At 44.0% G+C, this 25,395-nt stretch overlaps 1 protein-coding gene across 3 annotated transcripts in view; it reads left to right on the forward strand.

Moving 5' to 3' along the window:
* Positions 1–25,395, forward strand: part of satb2 (SATB homeobox 2) — a 186,957-nt gene that overhangs the window by 112,590 nt on the left and 48,972 nt on the right. For all 3 annotated transcript variants that reach the window (XM_078551815.1, XM_078551813.1, XM_078551814.1), the window contains one exon: positions 21,232–21,429. In XM_078551815.1, coding sequence (XP_078407941.1) covers positions 21,232–21,429 — 198 coding nt within the window. The remainder of the gene's footprint in view (positions 1–21,231; positions 21,430–25,395) is intronic.

A 25,395-nucleotide genomic window follows, 5' to 3' on the forward strand; every position in this document is an offset into this window, starting at 1 on the left:
CATTAAAAGGGTCCTTATGCTGTTAATTACCAGCCATACCATTCTGCAGTGAGTTAAATGGAGGATTAATTTACAAATACATCAACTTCATGAAAATTATGGGGGTGGTTGGTGGTGTTAAGCTATTTTTACAAAGCTAACTTTGGAGTTCGAAGGGTACCGCTTCCTTGCTACAAAAAGTGGGCTACTTCTTTCTGACCCAGTGTGTTATTCTGCTGCCAAAGTGCAGCTGTGTACAACTTACTTGTCCTTTTTAAGGACCCTAAGTGTTATTACTATTCCTTCCCGAACAAATTAGGGGCTAGTTGCTAATAGACTGCTCTGCTGTTGGAGGTCAGAGTTAATTTTTTTTGGTAACTTTTTTAAAGTATGTTGCTTTAAGTCAATTAGAAGTGATTTTCTGTAAGTGGAAAGTTTCTCTATGCACTAGAAATGATTGTCTTTCTTTCTCTTTATCATGCTCAATTTTTAAAGTCTAACACAGAAATTTGCAGGTGGGAAGTCAACGATGCAACATGTGTCCTAGACGTACACATCTGCAGCAAGTGTCACCAGAAGCTTGAGCTCTGGGTTTTGGAACTTGAATGGCAACTGAAGTTATCGTTGTGCATCTGTGAGGCACGGAACTACACGGATAGCACATTGAGGGAGTTGGTCCAGGTTAGGAGCATGCTGGAAGAGAGGCAATGGGTGACCACCAGGCAGTTTAAGAGATCCAGGCAGGTAGTGTAGGAGTGCCCCCAGTCTACTTTGCTTGCTTAGCAGTTTTTCATTTTGGATACTGGCGAGGGTAATAGTTCCTCAGGGGAGTGCAGCCAGAGGAGCTCTGTGGCCCCATGGGTGGCTCAGCTGCATCGGAGGGGAGGAGGAAGAAGAGCGGGAGATCAATAGTGATAAGGGATTCCTTAGTCAGGGGATCAGACAGGTGTTTCTGCAGCAATAAACATGACTCCAGGATGGTGTGTTGCCTTCCTAGTTCCAGGGTCAAGGTGTCACAGAATGGCTGTAGGACACCCTTCTGGGGGTGAGTGAACAGCCAGAGGTCGTGGTCCACATTGGTATCAATGACATAGGTAGGAAGAGAGATGAGGTCCCGAAAGCAGATTTTAGGAAATCAAAAAGCAGGACCTCAAGAACGATGATCTTGGGATTGCTCCCAGTGCCATGGGCTAGTGAGCATAGGAATAGGAGGATTGATCGATTAAGCACATAGCTGGAGAATTGGTGTAGGATGGAGGGCATCAGATTTCTGAGGCATTGAGACCAGTTCTGGGGCAGATGGGACCTGTACAATCTGGACGGTTTACACCTTAACAGGACCGGGGCTAATATCCTCGCGAGGAGATTTGCTAGTGCTGTTGGGGAGGGTTTAAACTAACTTGTCAGGGGGGTTGAAAACCTAAAGGGTACCTCAAATTGTAAGGAAATAAAGCTGGTAACTAGAAGTTGAAAAGGAGCAAGCGAAATTAGAAAGCAGGTGAAACAAAGGCGAGCATCAACGAAACCTAGAATGCGGAATAATGTCAAAAAGACTAAGTTAAGGGCAAAAACAAAAAACTACTGCAGATGCTGGAAATCCAAAACAAAAACAGAATTACCTGGAAAAACTCAGCAGGTCTGGCAGCATCGGTGGAGACGAAGGGTCGTGAGGACTCGAAACGTCGACTCTTTCCTTCTCCACCGATGCTGCCAGACCTGCTGAGTTTTTCCAGGTAATTCTGTTTTTGTTTCTAAGTTAAGGGCACTCTACCTGAATGCACACAGCATTCACAATAAGACATATGCTTTAAAGGCACAAATCGAGGTAAATGGATATGATCTAATTGCCATTACGGAACAAGACTGGGAACTGAATATTCAAGGATATTTGAAATTTAGGAAGGACAGGCAAAAAGGAAAAGGAGGTGGTGTCACGTTGATAATAAGGGATGGGATCAGTACATTAGAAAGGAGGAACTCAGATGTGGAATCTGTTTGGGTGGAGCTAAGAAACAGCAAGGGGCAGCAAACATTGGTAGGAATTGTTTATAGGCCACCACACAGTATTGTTGGGTGGGGCAGCATGATATTAATCAGGAGATTAGAGAAGCAAGTAGCATGGGTAGTTCAATCTGCATATAGACTGGGTAAACCTAATGAACGCTAAGGCTGTGGAAACTGAGTTTCATGAGTGTGTTAGGGATGGTTTTCTAGAGCAGTATGTTGAGGAACCAACTAGAGTACAGGCTATTTTAGATCTAGTATTATGTAATGAGAAAGGGCTAATTAATAATCTTGTTGGAAAAGAACTTTTAGGAATGAATGGCCATAATATGATAGAATTTTATATTATGTTTGAAATTGAGGTAGTTCAATCTGAAGCCATGGTATTAAATTTGAACAAAGGAAATTATGAAGGTATGAGGGGCAAATTTGCTGCGGTGGATTGGGAAAATACATTTAAAGGTATGACTGTACATAGGCAATGGATAGTCTTCAAAGAATTATGACATAGTTTACAGCAATTACACATTCTTTTAAGGCACAAAAACTCAAAGAAAAGTCAGTCAACCTTGGCTGACAAAGGAGGTTGAGGGTTGTATAAGGTTAAAAGAAAAGGCCCCTAAAGTTGCCAGAAGTAGTGGTAAACCTGAGGATTGGGAGATTTTTTGAATACAACAATGGAGGACCAAGGAACTGGTAAAGAAAGGGAGAATAGAATATGAATGTAAACTAGCAAAAAACATAAAAATGGACTGTAAAAGCTTCTATAGGTACGTAAAAAGGAAACGTTTGGCTAAGACAAATGTGGGTCCATTACAGGCAGCGTCAGGAGAATTTATGATGGGGAATAGAGAAATGGCAGAGAAGCTACCTGATTACTTGTCTGTCTTCACTGAGGAACAAACAAGACATCTCCCAGAATTAGAGATCCAAGGGGTTAGGGAGAATGAGAAATTGAAGGAAATTTGTATTAGTAAGAAGGTTGTGTTGAAGAAATTAATGGGACTGAAGGTTGATAAAGTCCCCAGGACCTGATGACCTACATCCCAGAGTATTGAAAGAGGTATGCATTGGTGATCATCTTCCAAAACGCTATAAATTCTGGAATGGTTCCTGCAGATTGGAAGGTAGCGAATGTCACTCCACTATTTAAGAAGGGAGGGAGAAAGAATACGGGGAACTACAGACCTTTTAGCCTTACGGCAGTAGTAGGGAAAATGCTAGAATCTATTCTAAAGGATGTGATAAATGGACACTTGGATAATAATGATCTGATTGGGCATAGTCAGCATGGCTTTGCAAATGGGAAATCAAGTTCGATGAACCTGGAGTTTTTTGAGGATGTTCCCAACAGAATTGATACAGTATGCTTGGATTTTCAGAAGGCTTTTGATAAAGTCCCCCACAGGAGGTTGATTAACAAAATTAAAGCACATGGGATAGGAGGCAATATACTGGCATGGATTAAGGATTGGTTAACAGGCAGAAAACAGAGAGCAGGAATAAATGGGTCATTCTCACATTGGCAGGCTGTGACTAGTGGGGTATCGCAAGGATCGGTACTTGGGCCCAGCTGTTCGCAATATATATCAATGATTTGGATGTGGGGACCAAATGTAATATTTCCCAATTGGCAGATTACACAAAGCTAGGTGGGAATGTGTTGTGAAGAAAATGCAAGAGGATTTGGACAGACCTTAAGTGGGCAAGAACACAGCAGATGGAATATAATGTGGAAAAATGTGAGGTTATCCACTTTGGTAGGAGGAACAGCTGTTCAGAGTATTCCTTAAATGGTAAGAGAATAGAAAGTGTAGATGTACAAATGGACCTGGGTGTCCTCGTCAATAAGGCATTGAAAGCTAACATGTAGGTGCAGCAGGCAATTAGAAAGGCTAATGGAATGTTAGGCTTTATCGCAAGATGATCTGAGTAGAGGAGTAGTGAAGTCCTGCTTCAATCGTATAGAACCTTGGTTAGACCGCACCTTCATGCAGTTTTGGTCCTCTTACCTTAGTAAGGATATTATCGCCATAGAGGGAGTGCAATGAAGGTTCACCAGACTTGTTCTGGGACTGTCTTACAAAGAGAGACTGAGGAAACTGGGCCTGTATTCTCCAGAGTTTCGAAGAATGAGAGGTTATCTCATTGAAACTTACAAAATACTTAAAAGGGATAAACAGGGTAGATGTAGGTAAGATGTTTCCCCTGGTTGGGGAGTCTTGAGGCAGGGGACACAATTTCAAAATAAGGAGGAAGCCATTAATATCAGAGATGAGGAGATTTTTTTTTACTCAGAGGGTTGTAAATCTTGGAATTCTCCACCCCAGAGGGTTGTGGAAGCTCAGTCATTAAGTATGTTTAAAGCAGAGATTGACAGATTCCTAAATGCCAATGATGTAAAGGGATATGGGGATAATGTGGGGAAAAAGCATTGAAGTGGATGATTAGCCATGATCATATTGAATGGCGGAGCATGCTCGATGGGCTGAATGGCCTACTCCTGCTCCTATGTTCCTATGTGAAATTTGAAATGTGATGGACACAAATTGGAATATTTTCCTTGGTATTGTACACTGGGGATTCTAAACCAAATGTCCTCTGCAGGTGAAGCAAGTTTAGAGGTCAGGGATAATTAGATCACTGCATGCAGACATCATTCAGTTTCCATTGTAAAGTCATACATTTTGTCCTTATTGAAAATATAAATTCCTAAAATATAAATAATGTGAACCGCTTATTTAAAGTGATCACACTGGTGGAATGTCATTACAGTGACACCAGTTTATATAAGTAGTTTGCTTTATGAATGTAGACATGGAAATTAATAATTGAGAAAGTTAACAGGAAGTGTCCACCACTAGTCACTAACATATACATCAAAATGCTTGTCTTTTTTTTATAATTTATAAAATAAGTTCAATACAAGAGGGAAAAGAACAGTTACAAGCTCTTTAACTGCAATAAGAATACTGGGGTAGGGCTTCTAGGCTATGCTGCTTTTTCCAGCACAATTAGGCCAAAATTGGCCAAACCAGTGTAAAATGTTGAGGAATCTCAATGCAACTTATGCCCAGTGGAAATCAGGTATCTGCGATCTCTGGGGCCGGTTCCAAAACCAAGAAGTTGAGCCCGCCCACAAAACTGGACATGTCCCAAGATTGCATTATTCGCCATGGTGAGTTTCTGCTAATTGTGTCTGTTTGCAGGCCTTCATGGAGGCTCTTAAAATTAAGTTTTTTTTAGATGCAAGATCACTAATAGATACCATTTAAAAATTTGAAACATTTTACTAAGAAACTGACTGCTGTATACCAAATAAAACTAGTTAATGTCTCTGTCTAGTTTTTTTTTAAAGTCATTTTCAATTATTTAAACTGAAGTTACTCACAAATGGTGACTATGCTTTTATTAAAGTAGCTTATTCAGCAGTATTTTCGGCAGTATTAACAAAACTGCATCAGGTTACCACTCTTAAATACATCAGGGAATATTTTTAAAAACAAACAATTGCAATCCAATATGTGACCCAATTGCAATGGTTCGTAGGAACCTTTAAATTTGTGAATATGCGAATGATTTGGGTGGAAATTTGAACTATAATTTCTTATCACAAAACTAGTGCAATTTTGAGCGTAATTTGCCCTCAGATTGCCCATTGTGCCCAAGGCGGAAATTCACGGACATTGTGTATTACTTTAGAGGTTATTATATCACCAGTTATTATATCATCTGATACCAATCAGCTAAGAGGGATGAGTTCAATTATAGCAAATGTAATGTGTGGAAGAGATTCTGCATCCAGGTCAAAATTTTATCTTAACATTTTGTAACCCTGGGGAAAAATTTTACCCCCATCAGAAACAGGGGCGTACAGGCGCGCCTCCAATCAGCGCCCCCCATTGGGGGCATGCTGCCATTTTACGTGGGTGGGCCAATTAAGGCCTGCCCAGTGTGACGTCCACCAGGAAGCGCTATGCACTCCCTGTGCAGGTGGGGGTGGGGTTGGGATTCCCTAAGCCAAGAGTGTGCTCTTTCACACATGCGCATGAAAGAGCGCGCTCATCTCCCTGAGGCTAAGTGCTGCCTCAGGGAGATCGGCGCCAAATTTAAAAATGTGAAATATAGACAAATAAAAGTTCGCTGACATGTCCCCTCATGTGGCACTGTCACATGAGTTGGGACATGTCCATCGCTTTTAATTCAACTTTTATTAAATTTTTAAAACCTACATGAAACCTTATCCCATCCGTGGATGAGGTTTCATGCTCTTTCTGAAGCCCACCAGGGCTCCCAGCCTGCCCGCCAACCTTAAGGTTGGACAGGCAGGTCCATCGACTAGTTGAATTAGTTTTTAAATGGCCTCAATAGGCTGTTAACAGGTCGGAGGGCGCACAGCTGATTTGGCTGCGCCCCCGCTGACCTGAAAACTTAAATGATGCGGGGTGACGTTGGAAGTTCCGCCCAACATCATCCTGCGTCATTTTACACATCAGTGAGCGGGCCCTGCCCCCTGCTCGCCAAACTCAATATCCTGCCCCTGGTCTTTTTAAATCTCTAGGCAGGAACTGTGCAGTACACTCATGCACATAGAATCCATCTGTTGGAAGAATTCACTTGGGGAGTATGGGGAGCTCCACAAATAAGCAATTTTATGAAAGTTTTACTGACAATGTAGTTTAGTTTAAAAAAAGGTTCATTTATTTTATCGAGCTCGGTTAATTTGTCGAATAAGCTTCCCAACATTCTCGTCTTACATCAGCCCGCTTCCTATTTAGTCCTCCTTTGTGATTTCCCCATCATACTCTTACCTAATTTGTCCTTGCATTCCTCACTTCAGCTCTTGCTGCTTAGGTGCCTTGCATATAAAACTTATACCACCCTTTGGGTGTACTGATGTTCCCCAAAGAGAGAAGTCCCTCTGCCTCTTTTAGCTTACCAGGCTGAGTCCCAAGCAGCAGAGATCAGTTATTTTAACATAGCTAGCCTGGGGGTTTAGCCATTAATTGTCTCAGATAGTCTTCATTAAAAAGAAGAGGTAAAGGAAAAGACAGATTTGTATTTATATGGCACATTTCACAACCTCAGGACCTCCCAAGGTACTTCACAGCCAATGAAGTACTTTTGATGTGTATTCACTGTCGTGATGCAGGACATGCAGCAGCCAATTTGTGCACAGCAAGCTCCCAAAACAGCAACGTCATAAAAATCCGATAATTTACTTTTGTGATGCTGATTGAGGGACTAAAATTGGCCAGGACACAGGGGATGACTTCCCTGCTCTTCTTCAAAATGATGCCATGGGACCTTTTACGTTCACCTGAGAGGGCAGATAAGGCCTCGGTTTAACATCTCATTCAAAAGATGGCACTTCTGACAGGGCAACATTCCCTCAGTATTGCGCTGGAATGTTAGCCTAAATTTTTAAGCTCAAGTCTTCAGAGCAGCACAAACATTTGGACCCACCTTTTGACACAGAGGCAACTGAGCCACAGTAGAATTTGCCTAAGAGGCTTCCTACCTAGTCTTTCCTCTGTCTCTCACTGCGGGAATAGTTTGGACTCTGGTCAGCACTCCCACAGTTAGATCAGGAGCTGAAATTGTTGTCTGTTTTACCTCTCTAGTTCTTTGTATCTTCAAGAATTTGAATCACCACGCCTGCCAACTAGAAAACCAGCAAAAGCTGACCAATTGCTTAGATTACCCCAAGAGCCTAAGAACATTGACAACTGAAAATGTTACTTCCAATTGTCGGTTCAAGCATGGAATTTATCTATTTCTGCCTACTGTAGGCTAGCATGACAGGTTGTGAATGGAGCTAAACACTTTGGAATCATCATTGATTGGTCCCATACCTGATTTTATGATGGGGAAACTGGCCATTGATGAAAAAGCTGAAGATGACAGGGCTGAGGGCATTGCCCCATGTATTTCCTGCTGTGATGTCCTGGGACTGCAATGATTAACTCCAACAACCACAACCCATCTTCCGTTGTCTTAGGTGTGATTCCGGACAATGGAAAGTTTTTCCTTTGATAGCCACTGACATTGGTTTTGCTGAGATGCTTTACTTGGTTGAAAGTTAACTTGATATCAAAGGCAGCACTCTCATCCCTCACCTTCACAATTTCCCTGATTGAGATAGAGAAAACTAGCCTCTGTTTCTGGAGTCCTGATCATGGAGTCATTGACCACTGCAGGAAACTCAATTGTGTGTGAACATTGGGTATGGGCACAGTTGGGTTCAGCTGTGAGGCCCCACCCCAACACTCACAGTTTAGCTTCTCAAATTAAGAATTGCCATTGGTGAGGTACCATAGAGGGTCCATTCGACTATGCAAAGTATCAGTGTTCCTGAAACTCTGTGAGGTGCCAAAACTCTGACAGGAATCCTTGAGAATTATCCCCTGGAAAATGGTGGAGACCCAACTGTAGTAAATTATATTTACAAAACATGTTTAAATTCTATTGAAGATCCTGTTGGTTCATTTTGACTGTTCGAATGCACTAGGAGACTCCTGAAAACTGTTCCTGAAAAGTTCAGATCCTAAATCTGATTGTGGCTGATCGTATGCTATTCCAACCCTTTCCCTGTATAACTTACTAATTTTTTCTGCACAGTAGGACAGTGCGGCTAATACTGTCCAGCGTTTCAAAATCTTTCAGTAGATTATAAAATTATATTTACAATGCATCACATTTGAAATGATAGTGAATATTGCCTCCTTGTCTTCCCTTCTTTCTATAACCTACAGGCTGTCAAAACCTAAGTTGGCTGCCACTGAATCACTGCTACTCGGTTTGTTCAGATAGATGATGTTATGAATTATGGCCTGGAATTGGCTGCAATATAAGGATAGAAATTATTATCATGTCTGCATGACATTCATTTGTCTGCTTTTATTAACAAGGGTGTTAAACATTCCTAAACTAATATGTCAAACTGTAATTTCTCGGCTACAATGTTAAAACTGTGTGCACAATTCATAAATAGTAAAAGAAGGAGATATGTTATCTGAAGAAAAATTGGCATAACAAGGGTTAAGTTTTAACAGACTCAAGAAGTTATGCTAATTATATGAAACACCTAAACGTTTCTGAATATTTCAAATCAAATATAGTTTTCCGGGTAAATGCCTCTCTATTGATCATCACCAGTGATGCACTATGGGACTGATATAACCACCAAAGTTCATTATGTAGAAGGTTCGTATATATTTAGATGAATCTGCTTTATGGGACAAAGACAATCTCTTCTTGGTGTGTTCCCAATGTCTCGGATATTGTGTGGGAGGACACTTTTCCCATAACAAGGATAGAGTAAAAAATTGTAGTAAACATTCACAGACCACAGCATTTTCTTTTTGCTTTTGAAGATTTTTTATTTCAGACTTTTCAACTTAAGCTATGTTTTCAATGCTAATATATCAAGGCTTCAAAATTAACTCTATGCTTTTAAATATTGGTATGTTTTCAAATGGGATGATTTTAATGGTAGTTATTAAAATTACTTTTCCTCTTGGAGCTGGGGACATAAATACCATTTGAATAATTTTTTTCTGTTTACCATAATTGAATTGCAGGAATTGATTCTTTGAACTAACAATATATTCACATTGTCTCCAATGTAATTTTTTTTTCACACATCGGACGCTCTTGCTGCTGGTTTGGAAGGACCCAGTAGTCTGGGGCTTTGGGCTTATACAAAATAAAACCATCACAAAACATATTATGTGCTACCAGAACAGTGCATCGTGAACATTTGAATTTCTGTTTAAATTCATAACTGCACATTTGGAAGAGAAAAGGGTAAATACACATACACACATTGCAATAGCGGCAAATTCCTGTCAATGTTGTGATTTAAATAAATTGTTACCGAGTCCAAATTTTTAATTCCTTACACATTAGTTACATATAAACTGTAAAATCATTTTTGATCATCTTAAGATATTAGATGAGGAACAATTCTGAAAATGGTTAGCCTGGTACAAAAAAGTTGGTTAATTCTGGAATTTCATTGCTAACCTTCTAATGAGAATCCCAGCTAATTCCATCTGCGAATACAATTGATGTTGAAGCATCAAATAGAACGTTCTTCGTGCTCTTTCTCTTCTCTGCATCCTTAGTGTGTTGAAATCGAGAATCATTCCAACATCTCTTTCCCAGAACCTGAAAACTACGGACCTCTTTACTTTTGTCTTGCTATTACAATCTACAGTCTTTTAAAACCCAAGGTTACTGTCACTTTACTGTAATTTCTTGATTTACCTAATTTTTCTTATTCTTTACAACTTTCGTTATGTCCTGCACTATTGCCCTGGTTCTTCATTAAGATTTCTCAATGTAAATAGAAAAGGGATATGCACCCATCCTAAGGAGATGGACTGATGGTTTGTTCTTAGGGAGAATGTGATAAAATGTGTTATTTTTGTATAGTTAACCATTGTCCTAATAATAATGAATCCACAGCTATCTGACACAATCTTGCTTCCAGAGAATTACAAGAAAAGACTAAGCTCCTCACAATTACCATCTGTAAAGCTAACTCGGGATTCTCTTCAATAACCAACAGAAATACACTGACATTCAATAGATGACAGTGAATCCAGGAGAGTAACCTTTTAATGCTGAATCTAATTGAGAGTTTTAGACAACTTTGAGGGAATAAAGTTAATTAAGGGAAAGCATGACCCTCTTCCCTTTGTTGGTACGTACATACAAAATGTGCTCATTGATTAGCTGCCACTTAAACGTTAAACGGTGCTTGGTTGTATTCTTTCACCTCTAATTGATCGTATTGCAATAGTGTCAGTTGTTACCAAATGTGAGTTTGCTCATTTTTGGGCTGGGGCTCAGAAAATGGAGGGTCTCAAAAAAGGGAGCTCATCTCATTCTTGTCTGTACACTTTGCTGCATTATAGTTCATCCTGCATTATCACAAACATCTGACAAAGACTTATTGACACTATCACTGAAGCAATCCCTCTGGGGATTGCAGGAGGCAAAATAATTTTGCACAGGGGCAAACTCCCTGCTCCGTGGGGAACTTTTGGGCCAACGGACAACTTTGTGCTTCTAGGGCTTGGCGGACAAGAGTCTGAACCTAGTGCAATGCTGCAAGATTTGCAATATGCTGGTAGCCCACGAGTTAGTTTTGCAACGGAAAATGCAGGAGTGCCTCATTTTGAACTTGAAATTCAGCAGAGTTGAAAAGTGATTCCCAAGATTTTTTTAGACAGGTTTGGAAGGTTGCTGAACCCTGTTGTTTTCAGGTCTAACTGAAGACAACAGTTTTGAGAGTGATCATTTATGAACATTTTGGGCGGAATCATCCCAGGCTTGCACTAAGTGTGGTAGCGGGTGGGTAAAACAATGTTAGCGGGCGGGTAAAACAATGCTTGTGGGCTGCAATGGTGGCTTTTCACACTGTATCATCCCAAACCCGATGCATTAATTGTGCATTCCTGGGAAACATGCCGTTTTGATGGAGGGTGGGCTCTCATTCACCCGCCATGCCATCACCTCACCGCTTCATCATGCCGTGCACCATATATAAAGTGTAGCCACACGCACACCTCTCAGTGCTTCCAGTCCAGGGCTGCTGCACAGAAGAAATGGCCCCAAAAGACAAGAAAACTACAGCCCCCAGGTTCAATGACACATCCCTCAAGTGCCTTTTGGACACCGTGGAAGCCCGCCATGATGTCCTCTACTCCCACTCTGGCCGGGGGATGGGCAGCACATAACTAATCCAGCTTGGGAGGCGGTGGCAGCGGTGGTCAGTGCCAATGCCCTGAAAAAGAGGATGGCCACCCAGTGTCGAAAGAGGATGAATGATCTCCTCTGTTCCGCCAGGGTAAGTTGTTCTTCTCATCACTCTCAACTCACACACTCACAAACCCACCACACATCCACAGGCATATCACCCTCACTACCAGTTCAAGGGACAGCACCATTCACTCTCTCATTAACACCTTCATTGTCCTCATCCTGTCCATGGGACCACTCACCACCCACACACGCCAGGCTTACTTAGCATCTGGCCCGACAGGTGTCCTGCTTACACTCTCTCCATCTCTATTCATGCAGGACAAGCTGGCACACAACAAGAAGGAGAGGTCACAGACCGGTGGAGGAATACCTGAAATCAAGGTCCTCACGGACTTTGAAAACAGAGCCATCCAGCTGGCCGGTGAAGATCTGGGCAGTTTCTGTGCTGACATTGAGGTCGGTGCTGCTTTACCAAGTGAGGATCCAGCAGTGCAACATCCATCAGATAACTATGCTGTGAGTGATGTGTCCTCTTTCACAGGCCACGGCCATGCACTAATTATCTCTCCTTGCTTTCGCAGGCACATCTGGGAAACTGCCAGGAGATTCTATGACCCAGGGCCTCCAATCAAGTCCCGAGGGAAACTGAGAAGAGGAATCTGCTAAATCCCTCCCTGAAGACCCGTCACAGCGCTCACCCACACCCTCCACCAGCGCAGAGACACACCCTTCAGTGGGACCCAGCTCTAGAGTGGCCTTGGGGTCACAATCTGGTGAGAACATCACACTGTTTGATCCACAGCAGGTGGCTGCAGGAACTTCCCAGGTGTCCGGCACTCGGAGGACTGCTGGAGGCCAGAAATTCGCTGCGTCTGAGTCAGATGATGAGCCTCTGGACTGAGCCATGTCGCAGTTGCTGGAGCTGCAAAGGCAAGCTCGGGAACATCAGGAAGGGTTGTCCACTGCACTCATCAGATTGCAATGCACAATGGAGGAGTCTATCCGCCTTCAGGCTGAGGTGATAGCGCCGGCATGCCAACGCACCGAGGTCAACACTGGTAGGATGGCGGCTGCAATGGAGACCTTGTCCAGTACATTGCTCCTGCACTGCTGCGCGGGCTGAACTGCATCACAGATGCCATAGTTGGCCTCCAACAGTGTGTATGTGAGAGGCGTGTTGGGGAGCCCAATCTCACTGCAGCTACCCCTGCTCCTCAAGGAGTCAGATAGAGGCCCTTGAGCACCTATAGGGAGGAGGATTTGCAGGTGAACCCCCCTCCCCCCCAGGGGGCCATCCATCCAGGTGACTCTGGGAGTGTTTGGCCCTCTGTGACCTCAGCAGCTCCAGCTCCACATGCCGAGGAAGGGGCCACTGCCACACAGCAGGACCCCAAAAGCAGGCCGGGGGCCTCCAGGTCTCAGCCCTTCAGAGGATGCCCGCCAAGGTCATCACAGGCCAGGCGTAGTGGTCAGCAGGCTGCCTACTCCTAGGCCCTGGATGTCTAGGCAGCACCAAGACGCAACGGCAGGGTTAGGAAGGTTAAGAAGATGTAACTCTCTTGGAGTTAAACAATTAAACTAAATTAACAAAATAAGTATGAAGATGTAACTCTTTCGAGTTATCAACAGATCGCATATAACCCTTTCGAGTACATTTACAGTTCTTGGTTTCCGGGAGTGGGACATGAACCCACAACCTCCTGATTCAAAGGCGAGGGTGCTATGGACTGAGCCACAGCTGACACCTCGAGTATGAAGATGTAGTTGCACAGCCTGGGCACGGATGTTAATCACTTGTACATAATGTTCACTATTGTCAATAAACTCCCAAGAATGTCTCCCTGCCTATGGCTCCTTGTTCTGATGAGCAGTGTTTGTGTCACTCAGATGTGAGATCTTGGTTCCTGCACAAGATAAAGGCAGGTGTCTCAGTCCAAGGCCTCTTCCCTGTGCTTTGTGCAGCCTTCAGACCAAAATGATGGTCCAGCCTCACACCCCCGAAGACGCTATTGATGCCTGCATCTCGATGGTGCTTGTCATTGCTGCCAGACTGTCGTGGGCAGGTGTCACAGTGTTCCGTCATTCTCTCTGTGTGCTCTCAGCACCTTTAAGGTTGGGCTGGCCCCCATCTCTTCAGCATTTGTGACCAGTGATGTTGTGCTGCTGAAGGGGTCAGGTGCTGAAGGCGGACAAAGGATGAGATGCTTTTAATATTTCACGGCTGCGTCTCTATGGTATGACCCTGATCACAGAGCGCAAGCGAGCTGCCCTCAGGCAGACAGGAGTCATACATTCTCAGAGGCCATGTGAAGATCTATGGGGTCTCCTCACTGCAAGTCGTCATCATCCTCCACAAATCTAGCAGCTATGAGGGCCTCCTGAGCATGCCTGCCTTGTCTAGCCAGTGCAAGGGCCTCCTCGCCTTCATCACTGTTGACGTCCTCCTTAACGGAGCAGACCTACAGCTCCTGCAACTCCTCTTCAGCCAGTTCCTCTCCCCATTGCAGTGCCAGGTTGTAAAGGGTGCAGCAGGCGATGATGATGCATGACACCCTCTGTGGATTATACTGCAGGGCTCCTCCAGACACTGGAACCTCATTTTCAGCATCCCAATGGTTTGCTCCACCACGTTGCGAGTTGCAGCATCAGTCTCATTATCCCTTCACTCTGCTGCAGTCTGAGGCCGCCACACGGGTGTCATCAGCCACGTCCTCTGTGGGTAGCCCTTGTCCCCGAGGAGCCAACTCTGCAGCCTCTGTGGATCCTGGAAGACGTCAGGAACCTGTGACCGACTGAGAATGTAGGAGTTGTGCACACTCCCTGAAACTGTGCACAGACCTATAGGATATGTTTGTGGTGGTCGCACATCAGCTGCACATTCAGCGAATGGAAGCCCTTGAGGTTGACATAGTTGACCCCTTGTTGTGACAGAGATCTGAGCGCCACGTGAGTGCAGTCGGTCGCACCCTGCACCATGGGAAACCTGAGATCTGGGTGAATCCAATCGCTCTAGCATCCTGACTCTCTTGGTCTCGGGCGAAAAGCACAAAGTTCTGTGCCCTCGTGATTATGGCATCCGTGACCTCATGAATGCATTTTTGGGGTGGAGACTTGTGATATCCCACAGAGGTCACCTGTGGAGCCTTGAAAGGAGCTGCTGTCATAAAAAATTGAGCATCGCAGTCACTTTCACAGCCACTGGCAGTGGATGCCCTCCATGTCCCCGTGGCACCAAATCCTGCAGTAGCTGGCAGGTGTGACCGACCAGTTCCCTAGACATGCGCAGTCTTCAGTGACATTGGCTCTTGGTCATCTGCAGGAATGAAAGGCGGCATCTATAGACCCTGGGTCTAGCTAGGCACCGACCAGTGATGGCTCACTGTGGCTCTTCAGCAGTGTCTGCGAGAGACACAGCCGCCCTGAGGGTGCTGCTCCACCCTCTGCACAGCCAGGCCCCTCTGTTGCTCTCTTCTCCATCGTCTCCACTCTCTGTACCCAACGGGGCATACAGCTAGTTCACCAGGCTCCATGATCCTGACGTACTCTTCCTGCAGGATGAAAGAGAGAGACGCATGGGTTCGCATGGGTGAACTAAGAACCTCTCTTGGTTAAGTCTCAAGGCCCCTTAGTGCATCCCAGACAGTGCTGGCCACTATTTGAATGGCCAGAGATTAGTGCGCTGCATGGCTACCCGAACCCCCAACCACGTCCGCCCCACTCCACCTGACCAATTGGCTGCACTGCACTGCATGCTGTGCTCTCAGCTCAGGCGCAGGCATTCTCCTAATCCATACTGCAAGGCTGCACTGTTAGCTTGAACCATGGGTGAGACTGGTCCAAACCAGGATGATGACATTGCGAGAGGCTGTGAGCATCTTCGCCAGTGACTGCTCCACGGCCAGCTTTAGCAAGGAGATTGTACAATGTGCCCAGTCATCCAACTGTTCTGCAGTCCACTGAAACACTCATTAGTTTGCAGTCTGTACCCAAGGGTGAAAAACTCAGGAGCACTTGGTGGCAGTTTCATGCCTCTGCATTGCTTGATTAGGCAGATAAGCTAAAGACCCGACTCCACGCATGTCAATGTGGCTGTGTCTGAATTGTCTCAGCTGCAGAGAAATTGTCACTTTATACAAGGTTTCCCTAGTGCGCTGCTGCCTCCCTCCCCACCCCACCACCCGCATGTGCTTGTGCACCACCTTCAACCACAGGGCAGCCCTTGCCCCCACGTTCCAAAGTGCCTCAACGTTAAGGTCCAACAGGCGACCCAGGCGAGTACTGTGCAACGTTACTGTGCACTCACCTCCGAGTTCCTCTTAAAGTGCAGCCCGCCAAGTGCGCACCTTATATATGCTGTTGTGAAGCACATCGGCGTGCGATCATGCCGATATGGCCGGCCGATCCAGCGTGGGGCGATGATTCCGGTGGTCTGGCCTTATAATGATATGCAGATGTATGACAATGAGACTCCTGAGGTCCGATGGCAGGAAACGTGACCCGCCATTGATGGGCTGAGAGGATGATCGCAAACTAGTTTCGCAACATCGTGAAACTGATCCTTGGCCTTCTTGCCATATTGTCCGCTCAAGCTGCTGAGCACACCCGACGCCAGCGGGCATGGATGATTCCTCCCTTTGACTCATAGGGAAGGTTCAGAAAGTTTAAAATAATTGTATTAATTTTGTGCTGTGAGGATCTTGCTTATTGTGTCATTGTCAAACTCTATTGGCCAGTTCAGTAGCATTCTGACAGATACCTTGATAATCTCTCTCTACTGATTTCAGCAAGTTGTACCTTCTGCAACTTGTCAACAGTGAAGAATCTTACGGATACCAAAGACTTTTGGAAACATAGCTATGAATGTGGCCTCTTATGTCACCATCTAAATTCAATATTTACACCTATTTGCCCCATCCTCCTGCAGTTACTCTGATGTGGTTCTACATATGCCGGTATTCCCCTGGTGCCTCACCAAGATGGCTATTCTTAATCAGCTTGGACAATTAAGCGCTTTGCAGCAATGATCCCTGGATAGCAATCAGGAGTAGGCCTGATTTTTCCCCTCCCATTTATATTGCTCCATTTCCTAACTGAGATAACCTGACACAACAAAGACGAGAAATGAAATCCAGTGGCAGAATTTTACCAATCCCCATCATGGGTTAGCAGGCGGGAGGAGGGAATATAAAATTCCTGTGTGGGCCTTTCTGTCACCCTCACACCCCCCCCAACATATCAGCAATTTTAAGTGGGGGCATGCGAGGCCTAGGGAGACCTGCCTGACCTTGCCCCACTTGAGGTCCTTAACCAATTAATGATCACTTAAGGGTCGCTCCTTGTCCCAACTTCAATTTTGAGGCCAGTTGGAGGTGTTCTGGGGTGGAGGGGAGGCCCGGCAGGTTATCCTGCTGAGGCCTGGGGTGGAAGGCCTTCATTATTGGCCTCCTTTCGAGATCCCCATCCCTCACTCCCCACAGTCTAAGGCCCAGGTGCCCCCTCCCTGTCTGGCATTCAAATCATGACCCTGACCCCCCTTAGCCCCACGCCTCCCCTCCTCTTCCCTCCCATCCTCGCTGTGAGACCCCAGACTTCCCTGTGCCCTGGAGCTCCGGCACTTTGACTACGGGGACTGCTTGTAACCGCAGCAATGGCCATTGCTCCCTGTGATGCTGCTGGGATTAGGGAGGGAAGTAAAAATGGAAATTGTAGAGGCTTGGGCTAAATTTTCCAGTCTTGTTTCAATATGGGGGTGGTTCCAGAGGGCTGAAGGATTGCAAATGTTACATCCGGACAGGGATAAACCTGGCAATGACAAGCCAGTCAGTTTAATGTCAGTGATGGGAAATTGTTCGTGACAATAATCTGGGGAGACAAGAATGGATCTGGGCAGAGTAGCTGATGGAGAAACTGTTCCCATTGGTGAAAGAATCAAGAATCAGAAGACACCAATTTAATGGAGAAAGAACCAAAGGCAACCTGAGGAAAATCTTTTTTATGCAGTGAGTGGTTAGGATCTGGAATACACTGTCTGAGAATGTGGTGGAGGCAGATTCAATTGTGGGACTTAGACAATTATCTGAATAGAAACTATTTGCAGAGCAATAGGGAAACCGCGAGGAAATAGGACTAGTTGAGTTGCTCTTGTAGAGAGTTGGCATGAACACGATAGGCTGAATGCCTGTAACCATTCTATAATCCTAATTAATTGGTAATAAATGAAAATCGGAGGTCTTGTGGTGCAGTGTCTGTCTCTGAGCCGGAGACTCTGGGTTCAAGTCCCACTCCAGGACTTGATGGCCATGGAAGGTGCATTCATAATGCAGCCAAATAGATTGTGTGGCAACTTGTAAATCCTTCCACCATATGCCAATGGCACATGGTAAGAATGGGAGAGATTCCTGGTCAGCCATGTGATGGAAAGAAATTGGGGCCTCTACGATCACTACCCATAGTGCCATGCTACAACATGTATGTAAATGTGCACATTGTCACAGCAACTTGGACTGTTTGGGGGGCCAGTTGACTGGAAGGCTGTTGTGGATCAGATTAGTGCCAACGGCACAGGGTTCAATCCCCATTCTGACAGAAGTGGATTCGGGACCTTCCTCCTTGCCCTACCCACGGTGCAGATCGCTGTGCTTTGGGTCGGAACTGCCTACGGGCATAGAACTGAAGAAGAGGAAATGAAAGTCAGCATGGATTTGTTAATGGCAAATTTTCTTTGACTAACTTGATCTTTGATGAAGTAACATAAAGGGTTGATGAGGGTAGCACAGTTGATCAGTTGATGTTATTTTAAAGGACTTACAAAAGGCATTTGATAAAGACTTAGCAAAATTAATGCCCATGGGTTTAAAGGGGCAGTAGCAGCATGGATACAAAATTGGCTAGGGGCCAGAAAGCAGTGGTGAATAGTTGTTTTTCAGGAAAGGAGGGAAGAACACAGTGCTGTTTCCCAGAGGTCAATAGTAGAATTATTATTCTTTTTGATGTGTATTAATGATCTGGCACTTGGATCCACGTCATAATTCAAAGTTTGTAGATGATACAAACTCAAATGTATAATTCAATGAGATGGACAGAAACAGACTTCAGGAAGTTATAGGCAAACTGCTGAGTGCCACGTGGCAGATACAATTGAACCCTGAGAGTTGGGGTGTGATACATTAAGAATGAGGAGAGGCAACAAATCTTAAATGATACAATTTTGAAGGAGGCTGTAGGAATGGAGAGAGCTGGAGTGCATGTAGACAAATCTTTGAAGGTGGCAGGACAAGTTGAGAAGGCTTTAAAAGAAAACATGGAATCCTTGGCTTTATTAATAAAGTACAAAAGAAAGGAAGTTATGCAAAACCTTTATAAAATGCTGGTTATGCCTTATCTGGGCACCACAAACTTAGGAAGGATGTTAAGGTCTTAGAAGGGATGTGGGAGAGGTTTACTAGAATGTTACCAGTGATGAACAACTTTGGTTATGTGCAGTGACTGGAGAAGCTGGTGGTATCCTCCTTGTAACAGAGAAGATTAAGAAGAGATTTGGTAGAGGTGTTCAAAATCATGGAAGATTTTGATAGAGTAATTAAAGATAAGCTGTTCTCAGTGGCAAAAGGGCTGTGAACCAGAGGTCACAGATTTAAGGTGATTGGCAAAATCACCAGAGGAACAAGAGGAAACATTTTCTGTACAGCCGAGCTGTTTGTGATTTGGAATGCATTTCTGAAAGGTGGTAGAAACAAATTCAATATAAAATTTAAAAGAGGATTCAATAAATACTTGGTGGGAACAAAAATCAGAACTATGGGAAGAGCTGGGTGATACAGTGAACCTATTTCTGCTTGTGGGGAATGCAGGACAAGGGTACACAATCCTAAAATCAAATCTAGGCTATTCAGGAGTGAAATGAGAAAACGCTTTTCCACAGGTCATGTGACTCTTTCCCCAAAAGACTAAGAATGCTGAGTCAATTGAAGCTTCCAAGGCTAAATTGATAGATTTTTGTTCAGTAAGAATATCAAGGGCTGTTGTTCAAAGATAAGTGAATGGAATTGAGGTAAGATCCAGCTATGATCTAATTGGATAGAAGAACAGGTTCAAGGGCTGAATGTGTCCCCTCATTTCTATGCAACACAAATGTGGATTACTCCAAAAAAACTTGACGGGCAAAATTTTACACCGGTGGGATTTTATAGTCCCACCGAATGGACTTGTGAACAGCTCGCTGCATTTTACAGCCCTGCCCCCGCTGTGACAGGGCTGTAACATTCCGCCCCACATTGTGACTGTGATTGTGCTTGGAACAAATTATCCAGTTTTTTCTGAAAATCGACCCCAAAATTAAATAATTTCTCCTGGTCCTGGGCTAGTACCATAGCAAATAGCATTAAGGCCCTGTGCTGTATATTTAACAATAATTTGGGAGTTCTTAAGTAAAATTTAGTCATGAGTTGTAAGTGAGTAAGCAAACATATTTTTCAAAGCCACTTAATCATAATCTCAGTCTAAAAATAGACAAATTAACCAGGGAGGAGCTTTATAACCATAGCCAGAATAGTATTAAAATAAAAGGTTAACCTTTGTAAGCCTGATTTCATGTTGGGAATGATTAGATGTGCAGTAGTTAAGTTAATTCACAATATATCACAATAACTCTTTCTTGTAACATTAAGGATACACACACAGTTTATCACACCATACAAGCCAATGCAGGATTAATGAGAGCTCAGCCACAAGATCAACTGGTATTATGAAATACAAGGCTGTAAAGACAAAACATTTGAAAATTTGATTTCTGTTTGATTGGTGTTTGGTGTGGATTGCATGTGCAAACTATATGATTCAACTGAGGGGAGAAGCTTTATCATCTTGCAAACCTATCATGTGAACCAGAAACTACATAGGCCCAACTCTTGAGTACTGTAATAATTGTATCTTTTTGAAACTGCTCATAAGTATAGTTATTATGAAAATTACAACAGACTCAATGGCCACCGCCATGTTGGACTCCCTCCAAATGGCCTTCTGCACTTTCCATCTTGCTAGCTTCATGTTGCAAGAGGCAGTCCTGTTACAAAGTAGATTTCTATTTTTCCTTGCTTACTATCTCTAAATTGCATCCAGTTGTCAAAAAAAAAATGAATGCTTTCATTGTTTTAAGACTCACTTGGGAGTACTTGTCTATCAGTATTAAACTGTTGAAAAACAAAGCAGATCTTACTGTTCAAAAAAGTTGATTCATTAATTCATCTTCAACCAGATGGACTCAGATGTATTTCCTACCTGGAATGTTGCTATAACTCTATAATTGCAATTTTACCGTTTATCTGTCCGGGAGCAGAAAATTGTGAGACACGGAGCAATATTTTGCTTAATTTGCTCACCAGTAAGATTAAAATGGCTTTTCACTTTTGTGAAAGTGAAGAATATTTTAATTTACCAGCTTAGCACTGATATCTTTTCTCTATCTTCCTGCCACAGGGATGGCTGTGTGAGTTGCTCCGTTGGAAAGAAAATCCGACTCCAGAGAACAGGACCTTGTGGGAAAATCTGTGCACTATCCTGCGTTTTCTGAGCCTTCCTCAGTCTGAAAGGGATATTGTCTATGAGGAAGAATCTCGGCACCATCACAATGAACGTTTGCAACATGTTGTCCAACTATCTCCAGAACCTATCCAGGTAGGATAACCTTTTCTATTGCTTTAATTGTTATAATAATTCTTAGTAAAAGTTCCCCAAGGTTCTTAAATTAATGTAAGTTGTAAGCTGACATAGTTAATGAATAACCACTACTCCTAGTGATACAACCGATGGGTTATGTACAGTGGTGATAACTGGGAATGCAAACTATTCTGGCATCAGCTATGCAGGCTGCTGTTAGTATGCTGTGAAATGATTGTAATGTTTACATCAAAAATCTCCCTTTAGAGGAACTGGATTTTGCTGTAGATTAGGAACTGGCCTTTGCCTCTGGGACTTGGTCTACTGATGGGATGAAAGATTTTGTCTGCTGGCTGCACGAGTCTTTTGTGAAATTAGTTGAGATAGCCTCAATCCAGCACCTGCTGGGTAAATGCCAGCTGTGCAACAATGTGGTTACTCTATATCCAGCTGTACTTTGCCTGATTTTTAAAAAATTCATTCATGAGATGTGGGCGTCGCTGGCTAGTCCAGCATTTATTGCCCATCCCTAATTGCCCTTGAGAAGGTGGCGGTGAGCTGTCTTCTTGAACTGCTGTAGTCCATGATGCTGTCATTGGGCGCATGAAATGGGAAGGGATTCGTTCTTCAGCACTAATATTCCCCCAGGTTAATAGGCACCAGAAAAAGCAAGCAGAAATGTCTCCCACTTAAAAAATTCATGGAGTAGAAATAGGCATTATAGCATCAGCTGCCATGCACCCTGTCTGATATTCAGTTCTATTGAAGTTACTGGAACTGGATATGGAGCAGAGAGTTGTTACAATTCCCCTTAGTTTGTGTTACTGACCAAGAAACATTTCTACCCCTATGTCCCTGGAAAGGTTTATTTTCACAGAAGCATCGATTACCCCATTTCTTCCAATCAGAGGACAGGCTCTCAATGTTACCAAGTCTATGTGTGGCCATCATTTGTCTGAAAAAGTACTGTAGTTCTCTTTGAAGAAAAATACCACAAGTAAAAATAATTTTTATGTGCTATAATTTAGAAAACTGAGTCAGATGGTGGAAGAACTTTTGTGGTAGTGTTCAAATGTCAATCCTCTTCCCCGAACCCTGTGCCATGTATTAAGCTATTATGGTTATCACTCCAAGCAGGTTTTCCTGATTGTGATCCTGAAATTAGGGATAAGTGTGATGATGAGCCAGAGACAAAGATACAATTTTACTACCTTTATAAGCAAATCTCTCAGTATCTGCTCTTCTAATGTGATTATGGGCAGAATTCTCCAGTCGGCGAGCGGGGGTGGGGCCCACTCGCCGATGTGTAAAATGATGCGGGGTGATGTCGGGCAGGCATCATTTAGATTTTTATTTCGGCAGGCGGGCAGCCGACTTGGCTGCATGCCCGTCGAACTGTCAAAGGCCTGTTAGGCCATTTAAATAGTAATTAATTCAATTAGCTGAGCTGCCGTCCAACCGTGAGGTTAGCGGGCAGGTGAAGAGCCCAGGCGGCCTTCGCATTTTCATGAAACCTCATCCACGGGCAGGATGAGGTTTCATGAAGTGTTTCAAAAGTCAATAAAAATTTTAAAAATAATTCGTTCACATGTCCCAGCTCATGTGACGTGGTCACATGAGGGGACATGTTTTAAAAGTTTTTATTTCCCTCTATTTAAATTTACACGTCAGAGGTGCCTCAGGGAGATCTCTGCGCTCTTTCATGTGCATGCATGAAAGAGCACAGGGAACGACTCAGGGAATCCCCCCCCCCCCCGCCCGCACAAGGAGCGCACAGCATTTCTGGGTGAGCGTCACGCTTGGCGGGCCTTAATTGGCCCACCCACATAAAACGGCGGCATGTCCCCGATTGGGGGCGCCGATCGGGTTCGCACCTGCCCCCACCCGCCCCTGCACAACCCACCCCGATAGGGGGAAAATTCAGCCCAATGTAACAATAATGGGTCATGGCTGTAGTCCTAGCATAACAAAATGCTGGTCTAGGAGAATCAAGTCAGATATTGCTACAGTTATAAAAAGCCTGGAGAGTTGACCAGTGGAAATCTATTGGAGAAGACTTGTGTTAAAGCATATTTTGGTGTGTATTGTAAGAGACCTAGATCACCTATTCAATGAGAAGTGCAGGAGAGCATGCCAGAAGCAGCACCAGGCTTACCTAAAAATGAAGTGCAATATGGTGAAGCTACAACACAGGACTAAACGCATTCTAAACAGCAGAAGCAGCAAGCTACAGACAGAGCTGAGTGATCCCACAAGCAACTGACCAGATCTAAGCTCTGTAGTCCTGTCACATCTAGCCTTGAATGGTGGTGGATAATTAAGCTATCAACAGGAGGAGGAGACTCCACAAACATCTCTACCTTCTGTGATTGGGGAGCCCAGCATCAATGCAAAATACAAGGCTGAAGTATTTGCAAGAATCTTCAGCCTGAAATGCTGAGTGTATGATCCAGCTTGGCCTCCTCCTGAGGTCCCCAGCATCACAGATGTCAGTCTTCAGCCAATTCACTTTGCATGATATTAAGAAACAGCTGAAGCCACTGGATACAGCAAAGGCTATGGACCCTGACAATAGCCTAGAAGTAGCACTGAAGACTTATGATCCAGAACTAGCCACACCCCTAACCAAGCTGTTCCATTACAATACAACACTGGCAACCACCTGACAATGTGGAAAATTGCCCAGGTATGTCCTGTCCACAAAGAGCAGAATAAATCCAATCTGGCCAATTACCACTCCATCAGTCTACTGTCAATCTCAGCAAAAGTGATGGAAGGTGTCGTCAACAGTTGGCACTTATTCAGTGATAACCTAATCACCAATGCTTAGTTTGGTTTCCACTAGGGTCACTCAACTCCTGAACCTGTCACAGCTTTAGTCGAAACATGGGCAAAGAGCTGAACTCCAGAGGTGAGGTGAGAGTGACTTCCCATTGCATCAAGGCAGCATTTGACCAAGTGTGGCATAACAGAACCTTAGCAAAACTGGAGCCAATGGGAATCAAGGGGAAAACTCTCCACTGGTTGGAGTCACACTTAGCACAAAGGAAGATGGTTGTGGTTGTTGGAGGTCAATCTTCTCAGTCCCAGGACATCACTGCAGGAGTTCCTCAGGGTGGTGTCAAAGGCCCAACCATCTTCAGCTGCTTTATTAATGACTGTCCTTCCATCATAAGATCAGAAGTGGGGGTATTCACACATTGATGATTGCACAATATTTAGTACAATTCACTGCTCCTCAGATACTGAAGTACTCCTCGTCTATATGCAACAAAAGCTGGACAACCGTCATGTTTAGATTGATAAATATGACATTCATACCTTACCAGTGCCAGGCAATGACCATCTCCAACAAGAGACAATCTAACCATTTCCCCTTGATAATGAAAGACATTGCCATTGTTGAATCCCCACCATCAAAATCCTGCGGATTACCATTGATTAAGAACTTAACTGGACCAGCCATATAAATACAATGGCAACAAGAGCAGGTCAGAGGCTGGGAATGCTGTGGCTAGTAGCTGATCTCCTGACTCCCCAAATTCTGCCCACCATCTACAAGGCACAAGTCAGGAGTGTGATGGAATACTCTCCATTTGCTGGATGAGTGCAGCTTCAATAACACTTGACACCATCTAGGAAAAAGCAGCCCGCTTGATCAGCACCTCATCCAGCATCTTAAACATTAAACTAAGTCTGTCCTCTTAAGTGGACACAAAAGATCCTATGATGCTATTCTAAAAAGAGCAGGTGAATTCTCCTGATATCCTGGCCAAAGTTTACCTCTTGACAAATACCTAAAAATAATCCAACTGATCAGGTAACTCAGACTGACCAAGAATTGAACCTGAGAACTTCTGGTCTGTGCAGTTTAGCCATCAGTAGACTGTAAATGAAGCTGTTGCTGCAAAGTCACAAGCAGTGTGTGGAAACGCCATGACAAAGTGTGACGGTTCATATTGGAACAGATACATCAGTGCTGCA

The sequence above is a fragment of the Cetorhinus maximus genome, chromosome 11 (assembly GCF_964194155.1).
Source record: "Cetorhinus maximus chromosome 11, sCetMax3.hap1.1, whole genome shotgun sequence".
Classification (NCBI taxonomy): domain Eukaryota; kingdom Metazoa; phylum Chordata; class Chondrichthyes; order Lamniformes; family Cetorhinidae; genus Cetorhinus; species Cetorhinus maximus.